This window comes from Epargyreus clarus, unplaced genomic scaffold, assembly GCF_041222505.1.
Source record: "Epargyreus clarus isolate Ecla_fem2 unplaced genomic scaffold, WU_Ecla_fem_2.2 ptg000026l, whole genome shotgun sequence".
Classification (NCBI taxonomy): Eukaryota; Metazoa; Arthropoda; class Insecta; order Lepidoptera; family Hesperiidae; genus Epargyreus; species Epargyreus clarus.
In genome coordinates, this window is record NW_027332233.1 from 11,409,570 (window position 1) to 11,436,777 (window position 27,208).

Here is a 27,208-nt window from a genome sequence, read left to right on the forward strand (position 1 = left end):
ATACCTATTCCGTTAAAATCGAGCCATATACCGAGCCGCGTATTAACCTTTGTTTTCTTCGTAACATAGTCTTCTATATACATTAGGTCGGTACAGCATAACTGTATTTGTAAATAAGCTAATGTCGAAATATAAATCTTTATAGAAGAAACTTTATGGAGGTTATTTAAATCCAGGAATAGATTTCTACTTTCGTGTGGGTTCCATATAAAGTGAAATGAATTAGTAGATGCATTGAAAATTCTGATGGAGATGAGTTTATGAGATTCTTGACGGTAGGCACTATGTCAACCGGATTCATGCGATGTTTGGCTTATGTTACGGTTAACATACACATCTATATATCGGAGAAAACACGAATTAGGACATTAAAGGGACACGTCAGTCAGTAATTCAGTAATAATAAAATAAGTTATCACAGTTAGTCGGTCAAGTATAGCAAAATAACCATAGCGATCAAACGCTAATTAGGTAAATCGACAGTTTCGCATTGGAGATGTGACCGGGTCGGTGTCTCAGTAAACTACCCTCATTCTCGAATACGACTCTGTCCGCATGGCGCACCTTTTTAAATAAAAGTGACATCACGGCGTCTACCTGAGTTACAGATAATAAAATTATCAATCTTATCAAACAACTATATCGATATCCACGACATATATATAATACAGCTTGTAAATAAAAAAAATGTACAGGGTGAATTATTATTAGGGGTGCATCAATAGCAAAATCAAAAACTATAGGAGTAGCGAAAACAGCTGTGAGGAGTTAAAAAGTTGATTTTGATAAATCTATTTTTCTAGCAAGGAATCGAACGAGTTCACTTTTAAACAAATACACAATCTATTATTTCACCACTCATAGTGTTGCTTCTAAGGATCAAATTATGGGAAGATAAATGTCAAACAAAACTATTTACCTATTGAACCATTAATTTAGTCAGTTTTTAAACAAAATTAATTATTCCATACAATTTGTTAATTTTATCATCAACAACATATTATTTAGTAGACATGTTACAAATTGTTAAGGTAATTTGTAAGCGGATTGTAGAGCCAGTGGGTCGGTAGAGCGGTATCCTGGTGCAAAATGTTGTGTGACTGGCCAGGGACCAGTATGAACTGTGTTACGAGTATATAGTTACGTACCGCATCCGTGAGGAATATTTATTGAAACCTTCGTTAAGGAAAGGGAGGGAGGAAGGTAGTATGCTATAAATAAAGTAAATTGCTCGATTCAATTGAATTGAAGAAACGCAATAGCATCGAATTTAAAATTAAATCACATCAAACGTTAAAGTATCATATATTCATTCTTATGGGCTTTGTATGACTTAAAGGGAAAATCAGTGCGTTGACCACTCTGTCATCTGTAGGTCGAAAATCTATAGTAACTGCCTGATCCACTTACCAGTTTTGGGCAGAGCCCACTTTGATGAAAGAATCGAGTGAAGAAAGTCAGATAAGCGTGGGATTATGGGACGATCAAAATAAAAGCCTTAGATAGCGGCTCGATAGTATCGCGTCGCCAATTCTCTTTGAATAAGGCTCGGTTAAGGCATCGAACAAAGTGGAATTTAGGTCTATTATCATTCTCTAATAAGGCATCTATTACGATGTAACATACGGATAACACTATTGTAAATTACTAGTAATTAATATGTATCTATGAGGAGTTAATATAATTATCAAGATTATTTTTGAAATATTTAATCTGTGACACCATATATTGTAAGCCTATATTGAAAACCAATTATGAAGGTACCTAATATATAATCCATTTCCAGGTTAACTTGTAATAATTATAAAAACTAAAGAATTGGAAAAGTTGAAATAAAAACATAGCAAGATGTATTTCGGTAATTTAATAATGATACCTCTTTAAGAATAACAAAGTACAGTATAAGACATTCAAATTAATAATTAAGCGATAATAAAAATACAGGACATGAAAACATTTTGCGGGCGCAACCTTGCATCTTTATTAGGCATCATTGGTGAAGATGCATAAATATAGAATATCCGTCATGCAATGCTGAACAATTTGCGTGGGACAGGGACTCTGGCATCGTATTTGCAATCTTAGTTACGAAGGACCACGGCATTAGTTTTCAACACGGAAGCAATAAGAATGAGGTTAATAACGGGTATGAAATAATAGGGAGGTAATAAGGTAAGAAGTAATTACAATTATATCTCAAGATTCATTAGTAATGTAGTAATAAAATTAGTAATAAGAATAATAAGAAAGAGGTTAATCACAGGTATGAAATAAGGAATTACTGTATTTACAAGATTCATTAGTAATAACATAATAAAACGAACAATATAAATTATTTAAACACTTAACCCTATAGTGTAAACGGGGCTGAAAACAATTCTTAATCGATCGTTTTTTCAAACACCTTCTAAATACAAGATACTTTCACTTCGGCTTAAGTAGTTTTAATTAAACGATTAAAAGACCTAATTCGATACCTGTCTATAGATTATATTCCTAAAAGACGTTTAAAACGATAAAAAAAACGGTTTAATAACACACTTGGGTTATTGAAATATTTCCCGTCCGTCGTTCAATAACTGACAGTGATGGGTTAATTGCGAATATTTGAATAAAAATTCCAGTGAAAGCAAAGTCATAATGCAACGTATAAATTTTGTTTGGAATGGTGTCTTAGCACACCATTTCAAACAAAAGTTTGAGTTGGAAATGATTCTTAAGGGGCAACAACATATTTTTGATCGACATCAGGTAGGACTGCTGCTGCTGTTTGAACTCAGTCTCGTCTTAGTTAAGTAAAGTTTTGAATGGGTTTCAATGATCTTTCCAAAATGGATCTTTCTCTGATGGACTGCATGTCCATTTGCATAACTTGCGTCTATTTATATTTTTAAAAGATATGTAAAGAAAATGAGATACATACTTACATGAAAATAATATAACTTCGATTTCAGAAAACGATTTATGTTAGTCACTAATGGTGTTATTACAAAGCACTATTGTTACAAAAGTTAATTTTTGGAACTTTATGAAGCCCCGCCGACGGTAGTTGTCGATCATTTAAGTGAAAGTAATTTAAACGGCTCACCACAGAATTTACCACATAAAGAAGATTAGGCACTTATGAAGCAATCGGGACGGTTGGAAGTGAAAACCACAAACAAAACGCAATTGTCGTAACCGTTGATGGGATGTGAAAAATGCCTTTTACCAGTAACTGGACAAGAATACCTAACATTTTTCAACAAGAATTCGTCTGTCAAATTTTGAAATGCCTACGCGTAAATAAATATTTCACTACAGTTCAATTTTACATTCCTTTTGATGCGTTTAAGAATTTTATATACATTTGCGAAAATTATTTAAATGTAAGTCGTTTTGTAATTTGAAAATAATTACGCCGATAGAGGCTAATAAATTCTTGCTTTCACGATCCCAAACAAAAAGAATCTGATCTGGTAGATCTGGTAGATTAAATTGATTTCGAAGAGAATTTCATGAACATTAAGAGCTTTTTCGAATTTCGAAGAGAATTTCATGATCACGGGGCTTAAAATAGACAATATTTTTGTATGAAAATATCAACGAATCTGGCTTGAATTTCCAAAACCCATGGGGGGAATGTGCGGATGAAGCCACGTGGTTTCTTGTCATCATAAAAAGTAGCATTCGATTAAGTAATAGGAGTCACGTCTCTGTCGTACACAAGCATTGTGTTGCAATTCTTTTGTAATGCCTTGAAAAGCAACTGAGGAATAATCTCTATAAACAGCATAAACACTTACATTCGAGACAAGTAGAGTTGTCAACTTGTGCGTAATAAGGTTGACAAGCGCAGACTCCCTTGTTGCAGAGGGAATTTGAGATTTTGCACTCCGCGTTGCTCCGACACTGCGCCCCCAAGAGGGCACTGCCACTTGCGGCTTGCATCTGAAAATAAATGAAAAAGATAAATGTAACATAAACTATTATCGTATCAGGTAAACTATTACTAAGTCACGGTCAATGAGTCGATGATGGTAAATGAGTCAATGATTAAATATGATTTTCATAAAACCTCAAATAATTTAGAAATTATAATTGAATTAAGTACTTTGTTCCTTGTTCCTTAGACTTTTAATAATCACTCACATTTACTCTCACTTAATAATCACACTATGGTCGTTAACTCATTATCAATTATAACAGAATTAAAAAGGCGAAAATTATAGAATATTTTTTCTTTGCTCCAGAACAGGTATTTCTTACATAGTGTTGTACTTGTGGGTATAAAAAATACACAACTACTGTTCTTTATTTTCAATTACTCGATTAACTGTATAGCTTTTTGAAGTGTCGTATTCGAACGCTTCGCAATTTTAATTCTCTGCCACTTTTTATCTTGAAACTTTCCGCAAATTCTTTGAATATAAGAATTCGGAACTTATCTGGTGACCTTTTTAGACTAAATTTCGTGGGAAACATTTTAAACCACTTTCTACGTACGTGGAAGAAAGTTACCGAAATCAGTGACCGACAAAGTTTTATTTTTGCAAGATCATCAAGGTACTTTTTATAATTTAAAGAAGGTAAAGCAGCGTTTTGATGAACAGTTCATGTACCTATACCACCGAGTCGCCGATAAACTCGCATAATCGGTATTGTATTACATAGAAACATAGTAGTATATAGTAGACTATAGTTTATTGGAGATAACCAGGCTAGGGTTACCAAATGAGGTTAAATTTTATTCTTTATAATAGATTATGGGTCCAGCAGATGAGCACGCAGTTAACATGATGGTGAGGGATTACTGAAGAAGGGAAATTCATGGACGTTTGTAATCAACCCTAGATAATATAAGATATTACCACACATATGGTAAGGACTAAGTTGGAACACAGAGTCGAACCATAAGGGCAATAGCCTTCAACTTTGTCTATCGACAATTTAGACTAATTCCGAGCCTCTGGTAACCCTAATCCAAGCATATTGATGCGTTCTAAGTTTTATGGCTTCGGGACGCATGCTTTATAGCTCACAACATCAATAAACTTTACATCATTGGGAACAAAAAGAATGTTATAATACCTAGTACGTAACAATGCTTCTTTTATGAGATGGGTTGGAGACAGGTCGTAAAACTTTGCAAAGGTTTAACAAAACGAAGGATTCTACTTGACGTCTAGTCTAAAGCTGTCTTAAGAAAGAATCGGGATGGTAGAGAGGACGCTACATACACAATTACACATAGTCTTTGTCTTTGTCTCTTAAAGTTTTGGTTTTATTATGTTTGCTCGTATCATAGCTAACTAGCAATTATACCAGTTTTGAAGGACGGTCATATTTTTTCGATATTAAACACGTCGTGTATTTTACTTTATAACTTGAAACAATAAGTAGATTTAAGATTAAATCGTAAAATTATTATTTACTACGTGGTCAGCGAATCGTTTTATTACATGCATATTTTAGCTTTTGTGAGGTATTTTAATATAACTTCAAGGCAGTAGAATTACGGATCCGGATTACGATAATACGATGACACGACCACTACAACAATTTTTGCTTCATAGCAGAAATCAGCAGCAGCTTGCATTTCTGTTATGGTTTGAAACTTCGTTTATAAAATACATATGCTTGTATATAGCATTCTAATTAACTCCAAGTGGTTACAACGTATTTGTGATCAATTTCAAATATACCGTATTTCGCGATAGGACCTACACTCTACCACGCCGGTGACAGTCGCTAACCAGTCAGCGGCAGTCGCACGGGATCTCTGCCGACCGTCACTGCATGTCGTTAACAAATGCTACCGAAAATCATACTCATTTCCTACTCATAGTCATATCATATACTAAACAATAAATTAAATAGTAAAAACATTAAAAACTTATTACACACTGAGTAGTTTGCCGATCGCGGTCGCTCTAGTAACGTCTGATGTCGGTCTACTTTGCATGTGGCACGTGCACGTCACAGTGCAAATAAGCTGCAGTGCAGTGCTAATGTAGCGTGTCTTCGCGTATATTAGGATGTCCGCTATACCCACGCTGGGCATCATTCAGTAGGAGACTAATTATTGCGTGGCGACGCCATTAACCAAATATTACCTACAACGCAATGTCTATACCTACATTAATGTGTTTCAAGTTCAACGCAATAACTAGGTATATTTAATTTTTTGACGTAAAATGATTACCGCCAATGGACATCTGTAATCGATCCTAAATAACATGAAACTAATAAAATCCTTCTAGATATCAAACGAATGCGTGGTTGCTTCTTAAAACTAACTCTCTTTGAGACAAAATATACTCGTAGCTTTATGCCTTTCCACTAAAGTAGTTTATAAGATAGCTGAGCTTAGGATATACCTAAAAATCAATCTTATTGGGAAATTAGACACACATTCATCTTAGCTACCTTACAAATCTGTAGTGGAAAACATCCTTACATTGCTATTCGTTTAAACCCGAAGAAATGCCTCTACAAAGCTATAAATAAAATTGATATTATGCGAAAGGTAAAACTTTCTATTTCCATAACACAAGAAGGGGACTATTCTGAATTTCCCTATCGAGTGAAATTAAAATTTTACGGAACAATTCGGAAACGTCGCGCCTATAACTTATTCAGATCCGGAAACATGAAATTATTCAGAAAGGAAGAGGGTCCGACATGAAAGTCTTACATTATTTATTGCTGAGTTGCTTTTATTACGTACTAGAAAATTATTTTAATGTGAATAAAGAAAATTTAACTTTGTCATCATTTCGTTTATACCTATTATAATACTAACTTATTAATTCGCTTAGTTCCACGGACCAATTCTTCCTATTCTTCCCTACAGTATTTTACACTACATATTGTATTTTTTTTATCACAGAAGCAAATGAGCATGCAATCCACCTAATGGTAAGTGACCACAGCCGCCCATTAACAATATTCAACATCACGTAGAAATATTGTAGGCAGACATTTTAGTCCTATTTGAGGTCGGACAGAACTGAGGACTATGATGGAACGCTTTGTATAAATACTTCTCCTTAATACTCAGATAAATATTTGCCAATAATATCTTCTAACATAATAACATAACATAAAAATATAATGAACGTAGTCTGAAAGTATAATCTATCTTGCAATGACACTAATCAACAAATGAAAGTTAGCGCCGTAATAGAATATTTTCCTGATTGACGGACCGAAAAGAAATTTTATGGAACGTTATTGATTGAAACAACATTGTTACCTTCGGTGCCGGTCTTTACCTATAATATTGCTCTAATGTTAAATTGAAAAACAATTGAAGCACGAACAAAACTTTCAACAACTTGATAAAACCACAAACTTTCATAAAGTTCTCAGTGGCCTCATATAATATGGAATTTTAAGTATTTTCTTCCCGTGTGTTTCTGTACTAATTAATTATTTTAAGTAGTAAAATTAAATGGCAATTTAAAAGTTTGACCTGCAGTTGTATCAAGAGATTCTCGCAAAACTTTCCTTAACAACATTTGGGTTAAATCTTCTAGGAATCATGTACAATATCTCTATTTAGCCATTTAAATGTATTTAGTTGAAAGGTTCACGGCTAGAGCTTTCCAATGCAAAAAATAGATTAGCGGTCCGTTTATCTACAGACAAACAGACTTAACGAGTTTGAAAATATCACGACTACAATCAAATGAGGAAAACTTTCATTCCTTTATGCGATAATGATGTTTGAATAGTAGGTGAACATTGCCGGCATTCGCTGTAATATAGTAATTGGCGACATTCCTATAAGAGCAGTACTTTGTTTAACTTCAGTTTGTCAAACCATTATTATCCTACTACTGGATTGTACTACACTGAAAATGAGAGGCGTTTCGACTTTTACCCTTATTTTATGATTCTTGAACTATGTTTGAAGGTAGATCCCTCTGTGGTTCGACTTCAGTGGCACCACCGCCACACCTATCGTTGCTTATAACAGTAGCGTTAAGCGCTGTGTTGTAGGCATCTAATCTTATCAGGAACTGATTACAGATTAAGTGTACCTACATATATAAATGGACTACCTACATATACATATATAAATATTAATATCTATGTTAATAGGCATAGTTAAGTCTCAAACTGCACGGTATTCTATATACCTACTTCAAAAACACACTTGGCTATAGTCTTTTTTACTAAACTTATGTGGATAATGTAGCTATCACGTGTGTAAAACGATAAAACGATAGTAAAACGATAAACGTGATACGATATTACCAGAATATTTTTTGCATATAATTACCAGAATAATTACCACAATCTATAATTAAAATACCGTGATGACACAAGCGCCGATGATTATGTTGCCGATAATTTTAATTACTTTGGCTCAGAGATGATATCTACACGGCAAATGAAATGAGAATCTTCCCATTTATGTAACCACGAGAGCGTAACAAGAGAACACATGGGTATTATGTTTCATTGACTTTCAAGATAATCCCATGTTACTGGAACTCAAGGAATGAGATGCCGTCGTATATGGAGTATGTAGTATTATAGATGCACATACCTGCGTAAAGAATGTACGAGTTACGTGTGACATGACGATGAACTCTATAAGAAAATAACAGTATTCTCATAAGCTTTGAGAAAGATTCCCAAGGTAGTACATGACAAGAATATTGTAAATTGATAGGTAAACCTATGACATAGATTTATTATGCAGGAGGTAACCTTCCAACGGGATAACTTCGAGAATGAAAAATTTACAAGCCGTCGCTGCGTTTTATAACGTTAAGCAGGTTAATGGCTCTTGCTCTAAGATATACGCGTATAGGGCCATCATCGTCGAAGGGTTAATTATAGGCGGAAATTAAAGAAAAGTCATACGAGCTATTTTCATTTGCTTAACTTGTTAGTTAATAACTTACTTTCAGTACCTATATTTGTAATAGAATACGGTATTTGAAGTTCTGTTTATACATATTTCTTCCTCAATTTCGATACCAGAAAACTCATTATTTTTGCGGACTATCTATTTATTAGTGCTATTTTTAATTATATAGAACAAGTTTTGATGGCAGGTTCCGAAATTACAAGGTTTCGGAAACAATTCTTATGTGAGCGATAAATTGAGCATCATACAAGTTAAAGTTAAAAAGCGAAGAGTTACTTATTACTATTATAGTAAATCAAAAATACATATAATGTACATTTTGAACTATTTTCGATTCGATACCATCAAGTAGGTATGTAAATACATGGAAAATTACGCAAAATAAATAGCAGAGCTAAGCGCTGTAGAATGGTAAATGCTCCCCAAGGAGACGTAACCGTAAGTAGGTAAAGCGGCAAAAAAATCGTATCTTTAGTCGACTCAAATGGTTAAGGATATCCCCTTTAAGTCTCTAGGCGCCGTTCGTGCGGTTTTGTCGCTTTTGTAAAAAGTCGGAGTGGAATGTCGACACAACTTTCGTTATAAAAAGATTAATCGCAGTCTGGAATTGCAATTACTTAATTACGGGTATAGTTATAGATTCCTGATTATCAAGTGAATTACCAATTGCAGCCGGTTTTTTATTATAACTTCGTTTAAATAGTTTTTAAGACGTTAAGGCAAGTGTTACACTGCTAAGTAGGTATTTTCGCAAATAAAGAACGATTTGACCATCATGCTCAGGCTGTGGACTGTCAAATTTCATACATTTGAGATAATCTTTTTATAGAATTCTCAGGCATGTAGATTTTCCCAAAATGTTCGATCGATCAATCGTTCGAAATTTTGCCGGATTTCGAACTACCAATCTACGACTGGTTTTTACTGGTTAATTAAGGTTACCTATATTTAAACCGAAAATATCGTCATTATGATTTTACCCGAGAAATGTAAACAATACATGGCATGTCAATTAGGAGTTGAGGCTGAGTACGTTCAAATATTCAAGAGTGCATACAAATTTTGAGTGGTAGTAAAAATTAACTTGTATTGTGGTAGGTTTAGGACTCATTTACGAATGGAATGCTAGATGGCGACGCCGGAAGTTGTCGTGCGTGCGAACGCTCCGAGCTTTTTAATGAAACAGGTATATTGTTCACTGGTTACGGCTTATGGCGTCTTGGTACGTGAGAGCTGCCAATTTTAACTTTTAACGAACGTAAAAGTGAATAAAGTAGCTTATAACTAGAAGAAGAATAAGAATCTTAAGTAACATCAACAAAACAAACGCTAATTCATTTAAATTATTTTTTCAGACTCTTTGCAAATTCATATTGTACGGTCTAAGTTATTCCGTATAGTCTATGGATACTCAGTTATTTATTTATCTGTCTTAATTATCAAAGTTTGAAAATATTACACAATATGTTATCTTATCAGAAGAATTTTCTTCTTGATCAGTTATATATAGACATATTACAAGAAAGTAAGTATATATCTAATGTCATAATAAATTAGCTACTTAGATATTTAACGAAATAGAATTCGTGACTCCTAAAATTTTCTCGTTCATGAAGTGATTTATGGCTTAATAACAAAATAAAACGAATGTCTTTAATACGCTCGGAAGTTGGCTTTTGCTAAAGAAATGCACAATTATAATGGTTGTTCCTATGTGAACAACCAAGTTCGCGTGAGTGAAGACATTATAATCTTAGATTGTTCGTCTTATCTAGACTAGGGCTGTCACAACATTAAGTTTAAAAGTGGAGATAAAATAAACGATTTTTCGAACAATATGATTGCTGTCTTGGGAACAATGGAGTAGTAAAAAATAGGTCCAGATTTATTTACAAATTCAACAGCAACCGGTAGAGTTCGAAATGTGGGGTGAAAATAATTTAAATTTACTTACTTTTACAGATTAAATTCAAAAAGTGTAATAATATGATATCAATTAATATAATATACCTACTAAAAGGCACTTTATGACTTAAGAAATATTTTAGTTTGTGGTGGACGTCCTGCGTCCCCGCTCTACCTTCTAAGGTATAATTTAAATCATATTGAGATGATTTTGTTTATTAGTGTAATTTATAAAGAAGATTCACTCAATTAAAGTACATATTTCCTGTTAGAAGGCAATAACATTGATTCTACTAAAATGTCTTTTTCTGAATTGCAATTCATGATTATTAATAAACTTGAATTGGCGAAGACAATTCAAGTTGCAAGCAGCAATTGCGAGCAAAACACGATAAATACAATACAATACAATTTATTCATTGGTATTATTTATTTTATCTATCATCTAGTAATCTATTGTTGATTTTAGAGCTCCATCAAAAACTATGTGTAACCATAATCGAGGTTTATTGGCAAGCGTGACCTGCACTCCAATTCAATTATTTTAACTACGACCAGCGAGCACCGCACACAACTCTTAGAATATAGAAAATGTGTAGAAGCCTCTTACAAGTTTTCAGTATCATAAGGTAATAATGTCGCATTTAACTTATAGTTTCTCTAAAATAGGTAATTCATACGAAAACTCTGAGGTTTCGTATACTAATCATTAATTACTTATCTCTTGATTAAATGGTGAAAGAAAACATCGTGAGGACACCTGCTTTGCTAAGGTTGTAGAATATGGCCTAAATCCCTCTCATTCTCAAAGGACACTAATGGGTTGACGATGACGACCAGCTTTTTGATTATTTGGGGTTTGTATTTAAAAATAATAAAATGACTACACAATGTTATAGACAGCGCTTTCTGATTTTCCATTTTAAAAATCTAAGACAGAACTCCAAGAATAAATTTATATTCCGGTCGTGCGTATTGTCAAAAATTGGTGTGAACTTCAGCTTTGTGTGTCAAAGGTGAACCGTTAGTGCTGTTATAGATTGCGATCTCATGAAGAGAATGATAGATTTATAAAAAATGTGTTCGCTCGACATAACAATATCTAACCGTGTTCACTTTTTGTTGCTTCGTAATGTTGAGGCGTCTGTAGTTTGAAATTATATGCAATATTTCTTGTTTCTAAATACGGCGGTGGAATTTATTCGAAATGAATATGCACATTTTTTTGAGTTGCTTAAATATATAATAGTGTTTCATGGTGACTTTGTTCTTAAAGAGGTGATTGAATTTTTTAAATTAGGCATTGTAATAAGTATCTTATTGAGCCAAACTTTATACTTAAGAAGTAAGTAATTTGTATGTTCCTACGGAAATATTATAAGCATTACTTTTATCTCTTCAGACGCATTCTGCATATCCAAGGTCTGTGGTGGTGACAACACTTAAGTACAAGCTTAAGTAGGTATTATAAACATTATTTTGGAAAAAATAATATGGTATATTTTAACTACGTATTGGGTGTAATAAGTGAATAAAAAATACTTTGTGCCAAAATGTTGTTGCACGTACCGAACTCATGCTTAGTTTTACTTCTATTCCACGTGACCAGTCACCCTATTTCTATCTCCAATCAGTATTGCACGCCTAGCTGGTGTTGGTCAAAAGAATCGCTGCAATTTCATTCGAAAGAGGCGTTTTATCTAAATGCACCCGCATCTGTCACCTTATTCGAGATTAGGTGTCGAGTTGGTCAAGGGTGGTAATAGCCATTTAGCGTAATAGCGCTTTTTACTCTCGTTCGATGTCCCGAGGTGAGTAGAAAATGTCTTGACGGGTCTCAGATGTTTTTCATAATGTAAGTTAAGGCATATGATTGTGTGACTATAAGTATAATGAATATAAAATTAACAGTAAAACAGAACTAACGTGGAATTTAAAAGCCTTGAAATATGTTGTTGACAATATTGTAATTATTTAACGGCATCATAATAAAATACAATATACCTACCTGTCAAGTAAACATAAACTTAAGTAATAATAACTTATGCTCAGAGGATAAAATAAATATAGAAACCTTTCTAAGTTCACCCGCAAAACACGCTCGTGAAGGTATTTGATAAGCTCATGGCAAATTGAATATAACTTTATCGTTTCGTAATATTAATATCTCCCCCTTTCACCCCAACATCGTCTAGACCAGCGGTACTCAACATTTTCGGCCCACTTGTACATATAAGTTTACGCGGTAAAAACTAACGCATTGATAAAAGCCTACGAAACCTACGGGGCTTTAGTTCGTAGTGTAAAATATGTATACATGTGTTAGCATATAAATTAAATTGAAGGATCTGTCTGTAACAAAACATTGTAAGAAGTAATAAAAGCTTTTTTTAGACCGAAGAAATTTATTAACCGGCGTTATTGCTTTTGGTATTCTACTTTATAATAGTTTAATCTGATTATTAACAATTTGAATTTAAATACTTTAGTACTTACATATATTTCATATATATTTCACTAAGTTGTAAATGAACGTGTAGTCTTGGTATTAAATAATTACTATTACGCAGTACGCACAGACATTTGTAATAAATTCTGAAGATATTTACGAGTAACTTTACTATTTACTAATAAAAGTAAGTTATTCATACGTCCATCCAGACACACATCAAAAGTGAATACATCATTTAAAAATAAAGCTACGGGCTGCTGCTGTCATAATATACTACTCATAAACAATTTAACCCTGGTGAGTTCTACCACCTACGTTGAAATATGGCCTACAAACCGGTCTTGATAGCGAACGTATAAACGCAGTAATAAAATTATGCTCAATTATCAATAACACGTTTATTAAATGTTCTATTGTGTTTAAAAATAAACATTCGATATAGAAAACAAACTAATCGTTTAATCTTTTACGTGTTTGAAACTGGAAAAAATTGACCCGTCAATGGCAGGATCAGGGTATTTCAATAGAGTGCAGAGTCACCCCTACTCTGTCGTTGGGAAACTAATCTTCTTTGCCCAAGCCGGGCCTATCTGCCGAGTCTATAATTGGGTATTAGCGTTAATATCCTCGTCCCATCGTATAATCTTCACCTTACATAGCAGAATACGTAATGTATAATAGAATACGTGAAATATTAAACAGGTCGCTCTTTTGGGATTCGTTTGCGAGTGATGAAGGGTAGGTATATAAAACGTAGAGTAGAGAAGATAGTACGTAAACGTAATCGTAGAGAAGAGAAAAATGTTTTTTTTTTACAAAACAATTTTAATTATACAGTTGATTCCATGCGTTGAATGGTACTTAGAGTTTTGACTATTGAAATGTGTTTTTAACCAGATATAACATAAAAAAGAACCCTTAATTTTAAGCAGTTTAGAAGTCAATTTATAGTCAGAAACGTTAGAAGACGTGGGTCCTGCATCTGTTTGAATGATATTGTTTGACAATTGTCTGTATCTTATATTCCCAAAGTAAAACGCAACGTTTCAATAGAACTAAGTACTTAAGGTGTTTATTTATTTGGCACATTTAATCAAACATCAAATAAACAGCGATCGTCCAATTTGTCCGCATGTTCCACAATGTATGTACAATTAATTTCCGAGCGGGTCACGTGCTACAGTTGTTGTCATCGTCGTGTGACCGACCGGGATTATTTGCCGATATAGAAATGCGGTTCTTACGGACAGTGATTTATAGAGCGGGGGTGGCAGCCACCCTCGCGAGGGGCACCGGCCACCACACATCGCAAACGACATTGATTTCTGGAAACGAAAGACAAGCTTTGCGATATCGAATGACGACTCTAATAAAATTTGGGAACATAAAATTTGAAATGTTTGCATTCGACGTACCTAAATATTTCGTTTACAATAAGATTTTGATATGAAGTATTTTAACTCAACTAATGTATAGATATTTATTTAAAATAAGTAGTTTTTATATTGTTAAACTTCTCATTCATCTTCAGAAATAATGTATTCATAAGACATCCCAATGCAACAAAGTACGTTAGAGAAAAGACGATAAACAACACTCATACCGTTCGAGGTTCATACATTTGCGTTCCGTGTGAAGCGATGTACGAATAGATAAGATTATTCACACAGCACCATAGTGTCGTACCCTGCGGCTGCAGCACGTCCCGCACTTTTATTTTTATGACGGCTGTTACATTCTGCCTTTTTATTCAGTTGACGTCTCCTTTATACCTCCGATGTTTTCCTTAAAGTAAACTAAACAGCCCATTTTCAACTAACGGCATATTAAGTGCAAGCCTAACCCGTTATGTTTTTATCTAACTCTTTTGTGTCGGAAGTAACTGTGTTAATTAATAACTGCTATCCTGATTGGTTTTATTGCCTGTGTGGGGTAAGTGGGTCGTACGTCAGATGAGTGGATAAAGTCCGCGGACTCAATCGTCCGTTCAGACTTTTTGCCGGTCGTCATGTTCGCTGACATCGCCTGTCAATGCGGTAATTGAATTAAACGCTCCCACGAGCAAAAAACAAAGATGAACTAATTAACTACATTTCACTGACACACCTACGGAGTACATGTTGTGAACATTTTATTGGACATCGTGCGCATGTCCCGTCGTCTAGAATTATAGGCTTACTTTTTTGTATATTTTCAAGAAAATAGTTACATCAATATCCGAATCAACAGGTTACTCTGGTTTTAAACTGTGTTGTGGTAGAATCCTTCCTAATCCTTACTAATATTATAAATCCGAAAGTAACTCTGTCTGTCTGTCCGGTTGTCTCTTCTTCACGCCTAAACCACTGAACCGATTTTAAAGAAATTTTGTACAAAGATAGTCTGAGACCCGAGAAAAGACATAGGATAGTTTTTATCCCGGAAATCCCACGGGAACTAGGGATGGCGATCTACGATCGATTAATCGGAGAATCGATCTTTTGCACCCAAAACATCGATTATTTTAATCGATATTAGTGAGGATTGAATCGTAAACTATGCATTTGATCAAGTGATGATCTTTAGCTAAGTTGCAGGTACGAATTTTCAGTTTTATGTATGTTAGTATGTTATATTATTTTCTTTTAAACGCGGGCGAAGCCGCGGGAAAAAAAACTAGTTATTTAATTATTATAATACTAGTTATATAATTATATATTATATATACGCTATATTGTGCTACCACTTGAAAACCTTATCTAACGTCGTAACATCTTTATTATTCACGTTTACAATCATCATTTAAGATAAGTGTAGATATTGTTCTATGCAACTTTTCTGTTTATGACACCGAAAATATATGTAGTTGTGTTCAGGAAAAGGGTAAAGGGTAAATATTTAATATTTACCTCCAAACTGTCGGTAAATATTAAATAATTTATTTACATATACATAACGGACATAAAATTATACTGTGGTAGTATACGTTGATATTATAAGATACCCTGTAAGGAACTATTTTATATAACGCATCAACGAGATTGAATTTATAGTTTACTGTTAAGGCATGAGTAATAAACAAGCTGGATTAACTGTTGATGTTTGAACCTTGTGTGCATTTGAATGTTAGCTGAAATAAATTTTCCCAAGCAAATTGCTATGTCTGGGGGCTGTAGGCTGGACTTATATGGATCGATAGGGCAACAGGGTCGAACGGCGACCCGCCGGACCAGGCATTGACGGCGGTACTCACGCAACGGTACTGTCCATTCATGACACTTGCTCAAAAGATTTAGTGTTCGTAAGATCGAGGAAAACATGACGGATGCTGGTATTTATTATGACTAGTTTTGTCTGCGATTATATTTTAGGTTAGGTTGACGACCTGAGGCGCGGAGAGCTCAACACATCATCTGATACGCGAGGGTTCCAGGTTAGTTTGCCGCTCAAACAGACATCTAGATGATAAAGTTAGATTTCTGTTCAAAAAGATTCTAGGGGTGGTTATTCTTCATTATTATATGTGCATTTATATATGCATTTGTAATTGTCTATAATGTAGGAAGCGTTATTATTTACCTTAACAAAAGATAAATCACTGCAATTCATGTGGGTAACAGATAACTTGCCAGTAACGAAAATATTAACAAAAACATTGTTGATGCTCATAATTTAATCCGAAGAACGAGCAAATAAAAGAAATTTAATCAGAATCATGAACTTCTTCTCAAATGTTTGTAGTTCATATCGCGGTGTGATTTGGTCTGGATTAAGAAATTGCTATCGCCTTTAGGGTGAGTCACAGATAACCATGAGTTGCAGTAACTTAACATCAGGTGAACAATGACAGTGCAATGCAGAGATAGCCTTGTGGTTAAGAAACTCGGCCTCTCGATCGAGGGGTCCGAGTTTCAAATCCCTCTGATATTTTTCAAAATTATGTGCGTATTAGAAATTAATTATCACTTGCTAAAATAGTGACGGGAAACATCGTGTGGAAACCTGCATTCCTGAGAAATTAATAAAATAAAAAAATCTCAAAGGTATCTGAAGTCTACCATTACGCACTTGGCCAGCGCGGTAGACTATGGCCTAATCCTTCTCATTATGAGAGGAGACCCGTGCCCAGCAGGGGGACAATAATGGATTGATGATGATGATGATGAACAATGACAAGGTATTACATCTATGCTGGTGAACTCCATGCTCGATTACTACTTTCATTGCATAAAATTACCAGTACATAATAATATACATATGATTTTAGTATTTTTTCTTCTAAACCTAAAACGGACTAGCGTGATCTACGGATGGATAAAAAATCCATATCTACTTATAAGTTGTGTTACTTGTTCATCATACATGTAATCTCTGACCGTAATTTAAGAGGCACGCCATACTTCTAAATATACAATGCAAAACTTAGTACGATATACGGTATCCATCACGCGAAAAATCATGTCTATGACCACCGACGAATTTAAAATCGAATAAAAGATTCAAAGATATAAAAAGAGAAGATGTCATGGAGAAATACAACAGACGAAGCTGTACTGTAACAGCTGGGATAAAGGAAATAAAAAACAGGACGAAACCAGGTAAGATAACAGTGCAACTAATTTGAAGTAACGCGAGACTATAACACAAACCATTGTGTTTTGATGAAATTCGCTCAATGCGTGCAAATGTTCTTTATTTTTCGAAAGACAATGTGCTGAATTGAAATCCGTTCGGTCTTTCAGAGTTCGTTGGCCTGGAGATTAACTGGAGAAATGGATTTAGGACCATTGCTATTTTGTAATAAATAGTTTGTCTCAATTTTTGGACTTTGTGGCAAAATATTATTCCATGTTGTTAACACTAAAATTAGCCAGTGTGGTATTTCTATTTTGATTTAATCTTACTAGGTGGTCTTAGTTATGTTGCTTTACTAGATACACTACATGACCAACTTAGGTCATCTCGCAGTGTATGCCATGGGTATACTTTTTCAGGATGACACTGTGATTATGATGCTTCCACACCTCGAGGACGGGTCCTATAAAATAACTTTTAATATTAATAAAATAATAATCGAAAAGATTCCTAGAATTTTTTTTAACAATTCTTTTTGTAAGATATTCTGGGAACGCTATGACACAGGACTCTTCAAAAAGTCGTAAAAAGAACTCTTCTCGAAAGCCGACTACACCGATCGGTTCACCGGTAGTCATGATCTTTTAGTCCGAATGAAATTCATGGTGCATCTGCTCTTTGCTAATTGAGAAAATAGTCTAAGGTTTCCTTACTGATGTATATGAAGTTGCAAGCAAGAGATATAATAGAGCTGTGTATGTTCGTCTTGAAAATATTTAAGTGATCGGAGATCGTGGCCAATATTGTAGAATTACATATTTTTTTCATTAAAATTAGGTATTTATACATACTATAGACACGTCCAATTGAGCACAGAAGATATCCTCATAAAGTTCTTAAACAAAAATAAAACTTTTATTTTATGATATGAAATAATTTGTATTTCATGGTAAGACGAAATATCGTTTCTAAGCCGTATACTCCAATCGCTGGTGGCAAATCATACCGTACTTCCCGGAGGTATTATAGAATTACCGGTAATTGCCCGTATTACCGGTTCCAATATTAATATTTTCTTTACTACCTTATCAAAGCTAATGTATACTGGGTAGTTTCGCTTCTGAGGCATTTGAGTTAACTTCGGTAAGCTTTGTAAAAATTAATAGTTCACTATGTCGTTGATATGTATCTCCATATAGTAGGTAAGTTATGTTGGAGTAAGTAGCCTCAATTCTTTATCTCGAATGTTCATTAATGGGATATATCTACTCATATAAGGTGCTACACCAGGCATATCACGGACTAATAAAAAAATAAGTGCTCACGTATGTCTGCGCTTACATGAAAAGTCAACAAAGCTTTGTAACTGAGAGTCTAGGCGTTTTTGCTTCACTTTTTTCGTCACAGCTTCATTGTTAGGCGACTCTAAATGCGTTAAGCTTTGCTACCATATCGCGAACGATCTCCCAGGCCGATGTTATCACTACGATCGTAAATTGGTTAACGCTTAAAAAACCAATTTAATCTGAAAAAAGTCATCTATTATGCAACAATAATTGGATTGGGTCATTGACATAAATACATGGTAGTGTAGTGTATACATTGTACGTAATGATTTTTTTAGTCTAATTTTCGCAAATCACTTTCGCACTTAATCAAGACGGTAGGATGCGTAACCCCTCAAGCATGTTCACTTTTTGCAATGCGTGTCCAGCTACTGGCAAAGGAACTACATATATTTATATAGGTCTGCCAAACTGAAAAATGTATTAGGAAGTATAAAATAACAAAGATAGCGTAAAAGCATAAATTTCATTTCTTTACTTTCATTGTAGTACTCTACGTTCCTACTCGTTACCTACTCTACGTTCTTGTTATAAGTACATGTACGTTTTGTACCTTAGCATAAAACAAAAGAATAGTCCTAGAGAAAACTTTCGTTTGCGCTAACTTAGCATAACGAACATACACGAGTTCCCCATACATATTAGCATCGCAAAAGTACGGGAACAAATATGAACATGGAGTTAAGTAAACACGCGTCTGCGAGAATGTTTGGTGCTCAGTACGTCTGCTGCACTTACAACATAATGATTTACACTTTATTGCAGCGGTTCCTCTTAAATGTAAGCGTGTGCTCCGCGCACTTCGCTACGCGTCTACCTCTGCGTAAGTAAATTAATTAGCTTTTAAATAAATTCACATTCTGAGGTGCGTTGTGGAAACTTCGCTTATTACGGACTATTTTTAACTTTAAATAAAGAAGGTTTTGTGTTCGACCGCTATATATGTACCTATGTAAATTAGTATGTCCGCGATTATCTTAAAAAAGTTTTGATCAATTTGGATGGGGTTTTGGCTATTTGTTAACTTGTAGCTGCTTATGTTATGTCATCTTTATTCAAAATTATAACAAAACAGGATAGGCGATATTTCTAATTAGGTTAGTTAGTTATATGTTAAGTTAGGCGGATAAAGGATTATCCGTAAAACTTAATAATAATAATAGGTTTAATTATCTACTACTTTATATTTTGCAGACTTGTATTAAGATTGACGAATCCATTTATCTATCTATAAATGTATTTACAAGATTTCAAAACGTCACAAGATTTAAGATAGCACTAAAATATAGGTAACAATTTGAACAGAAACCTTAAAGCAGGCTTTATCTCTGCAATCTTTACAACGTGCTAAGGCGCGCTGTTGACATTTTTGTGGTTACTTTGTGGTGATGCTAGCATATTCATTTTCATAAGATAAAATTGCCTGCGGGCAGGTAAAATACAATCAGAATACATGTTTGAACAGCCGGCCTTTGTTACTAAGTAGCTATGTGTACATTTACTCGAATAGTCAGTCCGTTTGTGATTTCCAGATATCAATTTTCTACGCCTAGGTAATCTGCTTGGGACCTTGCATACGTAATTTTAAAAATGCTTTAAAACAGCTTAACTTTTTCCATGACCATTTCGCGTTAAGATAAACTTTTGTGTGACGTGTTCCATAGCCTACTATAAACCCCAAAATATTTTGGATTGTATGAAAGAAATGAAAAGCCGTGCATAGCGAACATATCGGTGGAACCGCGCTTGAATGCATGTATTCAATATAAATTCTATCAAGTGCAATTAGATCTCGTGCAGTGAGAGTTCAGTATACAATATGCACCTATATTTGTGTTAGGTATTTAAAAATGTTTTTACAGTGGAATATCCTTACTTTGAGCGTGTCTTACACTTTACCTAACTGGTTTTTACCTTTTTTTGTTTTAACGTTTTTACTATAATCACACCAATTTTGATGCTAATATAATATACCGTTTTTACGATAATGCAACAAAAGTTGAAACATATTTTCATACTTTGAACTGTTAATTCTTTTTATTTGATGAGGTATCTGCCAATTTAACATACATTCTGTGAATATTTCAACCGGCTTACTCCGATATACCAACGGTTGGTTAGTCGGCGTACGCTTAATAAGCGTGCACACGGAACCCTAAAAGATAAATAAAGACCTCGCTGTGTTCTCTTTGCTCCTATTTCGTTTGGACGTGAAAAAACAAACGCACGAATGAATCAGGCTGTTCTGTTCGTAAAACAATATTGAATTTATATGTTACGACGGGTATACCTGTTTGAACATCAAAGGCGAGCTCTTGCATTGTTTCCGTATCGCCTCTTCCACATAAATAAACTGCAAGCACTTGCTACCAACGTGAATAGACACAACAAGATTCTCGAGTGCGTTGCATTACAGTAGGGATGGCGTAATATCGTGATTGAAAAATTTGGGCTAGTATTTTCCAAATAAACACCTATTTAAGGCAGCTATTTTTGGGTGTTAATAAATATAAGATCTTAGCTTTTATTTGAGTAATGTTGGGTAATATTTTTATAGAAAGTGTGAATAAGATGTTTTTAACGTCAAGGTGAAGGACCTTTTGTGTTTTATCCAGATCTTAATATTTTGCTAGATATTGGATTAAAGGTTTTATTTCTTGTAATCCATATATTGCAGTCGCACAAAATATTTCCCAATGCGCCTAGGCGCGTCCCCAGTTCCCTCAATAGCAGGTTTTAGAATCGTAAAAATAGCAATAAAAGTAAACAGAACGTGTGCCGACTGTGTTTGTCTACTCGGGAGGTTTGATGGCATCGTGAAGGAGTCTCGCAATAAAAACATTGCCCGCTGAAGGTAATTGAGCACCCTCGCTCCCGGCATTCCCTAATTGCACGGCTGGATGCGATTCCCACGCGGCACTGGATCAGTCTCCTAGCTAGAGTTGCCAGATTTTATGTATCTTAAATATATTTGCGTCAGTTTACGATTGTTTTTACACATATGAGGAAAATATTCATGCATGCAAACATCACATGAGCTTGGAATAGAAAAAGAAAATAACCTACTTAAACAAGACTGAAAACTGAATTAAATTTACGATTGTTGTTCAAAAATTATTTACATTATTAAGGAAATAAGACGAGAGTTGCGTGTAAAAAACTCGTGATAAAAATTTATAAAAAAAAAAATCTATTAAAATGAAATTCGTAGTCTCAACTACTAATAGTTATCTCTACGGTTTGTTAGGTAGGTAACTACTTACATATGTATATTACATGTAGTACAATACCTATCTAATTTTTCAATCCTAATAACTAAATTACTAGAATTTATTGTCAATAAGTTTCGACGAACTCGATTCGATTTTTCTGAACTCCCGTTTCAAAACATGCACATGGCAACATTACTATAACTAAGCACTCCGTTCTTATGTAACTTTAATCAAAATTCCTTGAATCTCGGTAGGAGGGCTCCGTACGTTTGTCGGCCCGTAATGAATAAGATACCGTCTGTAATTAAATTATCACCAGGCACACGCTCTAGTTTCGCATAGCGTATTTTCATGCGTCATTACAGATATAGCAAAATAATAGAAAGGGTTTTAGAATTTAATAATTTCAGTGATTTATTACCTAAATAGAAATAACGCCGTATAAAATTAATGCTTAAATAGGAAATGTGTGGTTATTTTAATGAATTTGAATTTAAATTTATCCGCAGTTATGTTATTTTACGTAAAAATGAAAATAAATAATTATATAAAAATAAAATAAAAAAGTTACCCGCAATTTTTATATCTAATCTGAACAGCACAGAACGCTTTGAGTAGAGCAAATATTATATAAGGAAAAAGTAATTTTCGAAGGAAATAAGTCGATAACTGATCCCATAAAGTACTTGTCTAGAAACTCAGAGGCATTTCGCTAGTAATCACACGGCTATGAACAGGCATCATGTGAACCAGAGTCAGTAATCGGTGCAGCCGAGCGGCGCTAGTAATTGATACGAAAGCTAGCGGTTCTCCGTCGCATGCGGCTAGCTACGCCCTTCAGTGTATGGCTTCGATCTGCTTCGATATTAGCTCGTTACGCCGATCAGTTTGGATATGTTTATAAAATACTTTATACGAACGAAAGGTGTAAGGTTGCTGTTGCCCTTACCATTTCACATGGCTTCAATTGTTTCCTATTACTGAGGGAGACCTGGAGCGTAATCCAGTACCTACTCCGTTCTACTGCGCATTCATGTAAGGTGGCCAACCCATATCAGACGTTTTCCAATCATCCAAAAAAGTGGTACGAGATTCAGCGACTGCTATTGACGATAACAAATGACGACGGCTTAAAGTTTTCTACAAAGCACGGAATCGGTCCAACTTTTTTTTATAATATAGGAGTAGCAAACCAGCATGAAGTCCACCTGGTGGTAAGTGACTAGCGCCCGTGGACATCTGTAATCAACCTCTGATAGGATTATATATTCCTACCTGAGGTCGGAGATGCGCTGCTACTTCTAAGGACTAAGCTGGAACACCTCGGATAAGTATGTATCCCTTACCACACCCTTTAAACCAGAACACAGCAGCGTTTAACACTGTTCTTATGACGTAGAAATAGACGTGGCGCTGGTGCTGCCGGAGTCGAACAACAAAGTGTTCTACCATGTTCAAAACTGCGCCCGTCTAAAACTAATAAGTTTCCTATTGGGTGAAGATATTTTCACGATAACAAGGAAGGACTGTAATATACTTCAAGACATCATACAGAGTTGTACATAACATGTCTAATCAATGATTTTTTAAGTATCCGAAAGTAATTAATGTCTGCAATGTAATAATACCCGGAAATTACTATTCTGCGCGTGAAGAACGGAAACATGTACTGAAATAGCTAATCAATAATCTAAAAACAGCTCTCAGTGTCGTTTTAGTGTTTGAATTCGACATTCACGGTACATCAAAGATGACCAGAATGTTGCTCATGATGACAAAGCATCTCACAGCGTACATCCTGTCCTCATCAATACTGTAACGCTACTCTATAGTAGAAGGTTCTTAGTGGCTTAATTAGGGGGTAGCTGAATAAGATGCATTCATCCAATCTTGGCCTATTTCCGACACATAGCCTAGGATGTTGGGCCGACAAACAGATAGCACTAGCGGATTTTTGGATATTTTCTTGAAGCTTCTAAGTAATTAACGACTAAACTACTACGATCTTTGATTTAGAAACATTATCGGCAGTTTATCTAATTACCAATATATTATCTCCGAAAATTACGGAATAGAGCCGTTAATAGGTAGGTTAAAGCTTACTTATTTTTTTATAAAATAGAAGTAGCAGAAGGACATGCAGACCACATTACTTAAAGTGGCCTCTGCCACCTATTAACACCTGCAATCAACGCTACATAGCTTCAGAGCCCTACCAAATGTCGGCAGCAGATCTTTTGTTACTACTGAGGAATGATGACTAAGTTATAATTCCTAATATAAATAAGTGTTAAGGCACACTTAAGGGCACAGGAGTGCATAACGAAATTGGTACAGTAGTAGTGCCTCCAAAATCGAATCACAACGTGTTACCTTTAAAATGCAATTATGTGACACAAAAACATTCTTTCATTACTACTACATAACAACCTGCGGTAAAAAACGGTTCGACCATTTAAAGTGCCATAATGTATGTTTAGGCAACTCGTCACTTTTTATCAAAATAAAATCGAGCCTAACACGAGCTTATTGGCGGCTACAACAAAACTTGCTTCTGGGCGAACATCACTCCATGCACGATGCAAGATGTTGCAACACTTACAGTTACGAGATGGTTATCTTCATCTTATGGTAATGGACTAAACGCCCGCCTGTATTAAGTTGTAAATCAATAAATAACGCAGCCGAGTAACATGTTTTTGTTTTTGTGCTGTGTGGTGTGCTAACAATTTACATTTCCAATTGATTGTTCAATGCGACAATTGCTTACTTTAAGCAATTGGGTTTATAATAATACAAGAGATCGTTTTCGTTCAGCTTACTTAAACGGTTTACATTTTTACATATCTACTGATTAGGTACGTATAAATACTTTTAGTTTAGATTGTTACAACTTTTAAACTTTAATAAGTTATCAAAAATATTTTTATGCAACAGCATATATCTACCTAATTTATGATGATATGATATAAATTATAAATTCGATTTTTCATTTATTGTTCTGAAAAAAAAACATTTTACGTATAAGTACCTACTAACGTACTAACTGAACACACTGAAAATTATTAAAAATAATGGTCCTAAGAATCCCTTCTTTCGAGACATCTAATAAAGGCATCTCATACCGAATAAGTATACAAACTTGAGATCAACAAAATCCGAAAAGTAATAGCGCAAACATTGGATAAGGCTTGGGTACTGGCTTAATTGAAGATCTCCTTTTATGAAGTCGTCTAAAGAAAAATATATTTTAAGTATTGATCGACAGAATCAAAAAAACAAATAGCACATACCAAATACCTTTGTGCGAAAAGACATTGATTTCGTTAAGACCTAAATTGATATTTCGGGAAATCTTCAAAATTATTAATCCTAATTTGTTTCATTTGTTTTTGGTGATATAAAGGTCCATAAACCTTAAAAACCACGCCGATACCTTAGTTCATATAACGATATTAATTAATGGTAATAAAACTTGTTCAGCTATGATACGGCTTATTATTTTAATTGTGAAGACCAATTATCTATGTATATATAAAATTGAGCTTAAAGCAAAAAAATAATGGTGGCCAGTATGTCGATGCAAGTAATTTTAATGACTACTAAGATCCATAAACGGTGAAAAGTTCTATTAAAACATTTACAACGCGTTCATTTATATTTACGTTCAATACAATTTATGGTCAGGTGCGTACTACTTGGTGCAAATATTTAATTAAGTGTTGCAAAAGTTTGTTTTCATGACTGCGTAACTCCGTGCAATAGAATTAGTATTTAAATGTTTCTTCAATGACTTTTTTCGAGTGAACAATTGCTATTTGTAAGTCCTATAGGCTAGTTTCATGAAAGGGTAAACGCAGGGAACTGATTTAAGTTGTTTTATTGCTATAAAACGTCTTGAAAAGCTTAAGCACCACCGGATGAAACGTACCAGTTTTATAAGAATTACAGTACCTACCAAATGTTAGGGTAGGATATTGGCGGGTGTTTAATGTATCTTTTATATTTGTCACTTAAAATATTGGCTATTAATTTAACGCATCTTTTATTTTTAACTGTGATTATATTTACTACCAAAATAATATTTTCTTGTCACGTGTTCAATAACAATTAATACGTAAAATAAATAAAAAATACGTCGGTCCATTTTATTGAAAATTACGATATCTGGTCTCTATGTCTGGAGGCATACATCGAGACCAAAAAGTAATAAAATCAAAACCTTACCATTATCATATTCATGACTGCGACCCATCGCAAAATCGTAAAGATCGTTCCCATCGTCATCGTTCACGGAATCACATAAACTTTGATTTACGATCTTATTGTATGTTATGTTTGTATTCGCGATCGCGAGCTTACGTTCCCGCCAAACAGTTGGGATGGTGGCAACACTGCGCACGAGCGGTTGGCGACGTTGAACCCGCCAAACTGAAGTAAGCACCGTGAGAGCTTCGCGAACCGTCTCTGGTACTGAATGGCCCACTCCACGGAGGGCGCATGCATTGGCGGGAGGGACGATCTTGTAGGGGAAACCACGTCGACCGCCTCCGGTAATTCACTAAGAAAAGTTATTTACTGATTGCCTCACAGGGATTCGTAAGTAATAGAAAGGGAAAACGTTTTATAACGTTGTTTTATAGCGTTTTGGGTAACCCTGGAAAATGAGGAAAAACCTAATACAAATCTACTAAGCACATATTTCGGTTACATACTTTTTTCTAATAGGAAACAAAATTTTCATCTTTATTAGGCGTGTGCCTATATGGTGCCTATAGGTAACGGCAATTATATTAGTTTTATTAAGAACTGTTTCTTACAATTCCATGCATTGATTGCATAACATAACATATCTAACTAAGGGTAACAATTA

General features: G+C 34.6%; 1 protein-coding gene across 2 annotated transcripts in view; it reads right to left on the reverse strand.

Moving 5' to 3' along the window:
- LOC140753233 (uncharacterized) overlaps positions 1-26,797 on the reverse strand; it is a 50,541-nt gene extending 23,744 nt beyond the window's left edge. For both annotated transcript variants that reach the window (XM_073087707.1, XM_073087706.1), the window contains exons 1-2: positions 26,563-26,797; positions 3,786-3,930 (exon numbers count right to left, since the gene is read on the reverse strand). In XM_073087707.1, the coding sequence (XP_072943808.1) occupies positions 3,786-3,930; positions 26,563-26,622 (205 nt within the window). In that variant the 5' untranslated portion in view covers positions 26,623-26,797. The remainder of the gene's footprint in view (positions 1-3,785; positions 3,931-26,562) is intronic.
- Between the last annotated feature and the right edge of the window lie 411 nt (positions 26,798-27,208).